At 48.7% G+C, this 2,688-nt stretch overlaps 1 protein-coding gene across 1 annotated transcript; it reads left to right on the top strand.

Moving 5' to 3' along the window:
- The first annotated feature begins 471 nt into the window (after nt 1-471).
- Nucleotides 472-2,262, top strand: AGTR2 (angiotensin II receptor, type 2). Its single transcript, XM_010020962.1, has 2 exons — nt 472-527; nt 1,137-2,262. Exons 1-2 carry the CDS (start codon nt 472-474, stop codon nt 2,260-2,262), a joined length of 1,182 nt encoding a protein of 393 aa, XP_010019264.1.
- Nucleotides 2,263-2,688: the final 426 nt, after the last annotated feature.

The raw sequence follows: 2,688 nt of genomic DNA, 5'->3' as shown, positions 1-2,688 counted from the left end.
CATCAGGCAAATGATAAGCTCCTAATGGTACATTACACTGTTAATACAGAAAAATGTGTTGGAAATGAGTAGTTGCCTTCTGTTTGTTGAGAAATTCTTGCCCAACTCTGGTGTCTTGGTCAGAACTCGTGTTCAGAATTCCTAAATGCCTGGTTCCATAAGGACTCGATTAAAAAGGATTTTTCTCTTTCTATTATGTAAAATAGACTATCTGGAGCTGATATATTCTTTATTGCCTATAAAATCTTAAAGTTTGAAATGTGCCCTGCTTGGAGTGCAGACACGAGCTCTTGAACTGGAACACAGACAGACTCTCCTGGTTTAGCTGGTTTATAGCTGCATTTCCCCCTCCTGAAACCCAGTCCTGATCTTTCTAAATGAATGGCAAATACTGGTGTTAAATCCAGCTCCTGTGAGGACTGAGTGCTTGACTTGTATCTACATGGGAAATACTTCTTTTACTCTGATTAAATGCTGTCACAAAGGGAGGAGATGCAGGTTTGCTTTAAGGACTATGACAGTAAATGGTATTTAGCACAGACCCTTCCGTGTCTGCGTAGCCAGCCCTGTGAATTAAAACAAGGTCAGAGCTTCCCCTCTTATAGCCTTCTTAAAAGGCTGTGAGCTCCTGAGGGACGCTCAGGTGTGAAGTACCTGATCCCCACTGGTGAGTGCTGCCTTCCCACATCAGTTTAACTGTGCAGAGTGCTGGGAATAGTGTAAGAAAGCTGAGAAAAGGATCCCAAGGATCTTTGATGCTGCCTTTGGTTGCTGAAGTATCTCCAGCTCCCAAGTCAAGAATCTTGCTGCTATGCTGGCCACAGAAAGCCCCATCTGTAATCACAGATAAACCCCAGCTGCTTGCTTCTCTGCCAGGCTAATTACAAAGTGCTGTGACCTCCCTAGGGCTAATTGTGTGTGTCAGTGGGGCAGAGGAGAGGGCTGCAGCAGGGTTGCCTGGGATGTCAGCACGTGGATCACTGATGGCACTTCCAGTGGGTTTTGTTCTGTTGTGACCCATTCCCGAGCTCAGCTGGCTGCATGTCTAACACACGGTTTGTGATCTGCAGGTGAGCAATGGGATAGAGCAGTGCTGCTAGCGCATGCATTGCCTGCAGAACTGCCCTTTCCACCAGCACCAACATGCAGAGCAACTACTCGCTGGTCGTCACCCCCAGAGAGAGTCTCCAAGTGCTCCACACAGCCCTGACGAACGCATCAGCTGCGTTGCGCTCGCCCCCTCCCTGCTCACTCACCTCTTCAGGTTACCAGTTTTCACTCATCCCAGCGCTCTTCGCCGTGGTTTTGGTTCTGGGGCTGGTTGGCAACAGTGTGGTGGTTGTGGTGCTTTGTCGTCACAGCAGCCCCAAAACAGTCGCCAACATCTACATTTTCAACCTGGCCGTGGCGGACCTGCTATGCCTCGCCACCCTTCCCTTCTGGGCTACCTACTACGCACAGGGCTACAACTGGCTCTTTGGGTCTCTTATGTGCAAGATCTCCAGTTCTGTCCTGTGCTTGAACATGTTTGCAAGTATATTTTTCATCACCTGCATGAGTGTGGACCGGTACCACGCTATTGTCCACCCTATTCACTCTCAAAGGAGAACTCTGCACAAAGCTTATTTCACAGCACTGGTTGTGTGGGGTCTTGCCTGCTTGTCCTCCCTCCCAACCTTTTATTTCCGTGCCACTTACTCCATCGAAAGCTTGGGGGTCAATGCTTGCATTATGGCCTTTCCTCAGGAGAGCTATGCAAAATGGTCTGTGGCAACAGCCTTCCTGAAAAATGCCCTGGGCTTCTTCATCCCCTTGACGGTGATCACCACGTGCTACATGCGGATCAGGAAGCACTTGCTCAAAGCGCAGGAGTTTGGGAAAAGCAAGCAGAAGAGGGACAAAGTGCTCAAGCTGGTGGCTGCTGTTGTGGTGGCCTTCTTGATCTCCTGGCTCCCGTTCCACATTTTGACGTTTCTGGATGCCTTGGCTCACATGAACATCATCAGCAGCTGCATGGTGACAGGGCTCATCGACACAGCTCTGCCATTCGGCATCTGCATGGCCTTTGCCAACAGCTGTGTCAACCCGCTGCTGTACTGCTTCATCGGGAACCAGTTCCAGGAGAAGCTCCACCACTTGTTTAAGCGACGAGTCTATGAGTTCAACAGCCATCGGGAGAGCTCTTCCTTGAGGAAAGGGGGCTGCTTCAGGGATGCTGAGACCCCCGTGGGCAGGGAAGGGGAGCCCGAGTCCTTGCTGTAGGCACTGGGGCATGATGTGGGCGATGTCGGTGACACTCCTCTCTCCTGGTCCTCTTGTTCTGTGCCCATTCATTCACCAGCAGCTTGAAGATGAATTTCTTTTTCTCACATGTGGAGATTTATTCTTCCTTCCTTTCCACAAGGAGCACTCCACAGAGGGAAGGTTCTGGCAAATAAATGCATTTTAAATGTCAGCTTGTGCATGGCTGAGATCAGGCGAGTGTTTAGTGCTACACCAAAAGACAAATCACACCAAAGGACCATTGCACAATAGCTACAGTTGTGTAGGTGCTGAGTATTATACCATAAGCAGGTTTTCTAAAAGAGATTCTCACTAGAGAATGTGTAATCAAAGCAGTGCAGATACTTCTGTACGTATCTGTAAGAGAATATTGTGACCTCTATTTTACATATATATATATATATA

The sequence above is a fragment of the Nestor notabilis genome, unplaced genomic scaffold (assembly GCF_000696875.1).
Source record: "Nestor notabilis isolate BGI_N333 unplaced genomic scaffold, ASM69687v1 scaffold11810, whole genome shotgun sequence".
In the NCBI taxonomy this organism is placed as follows: Eukaryota; Metazoa; Chordata; class Aves; order Psittaciformes; family Psittacidae; genus Nestor; species Nestor notabilis.
This window is presented reverse-complemented; position numbering and strand designations above follow the sequence as displayed.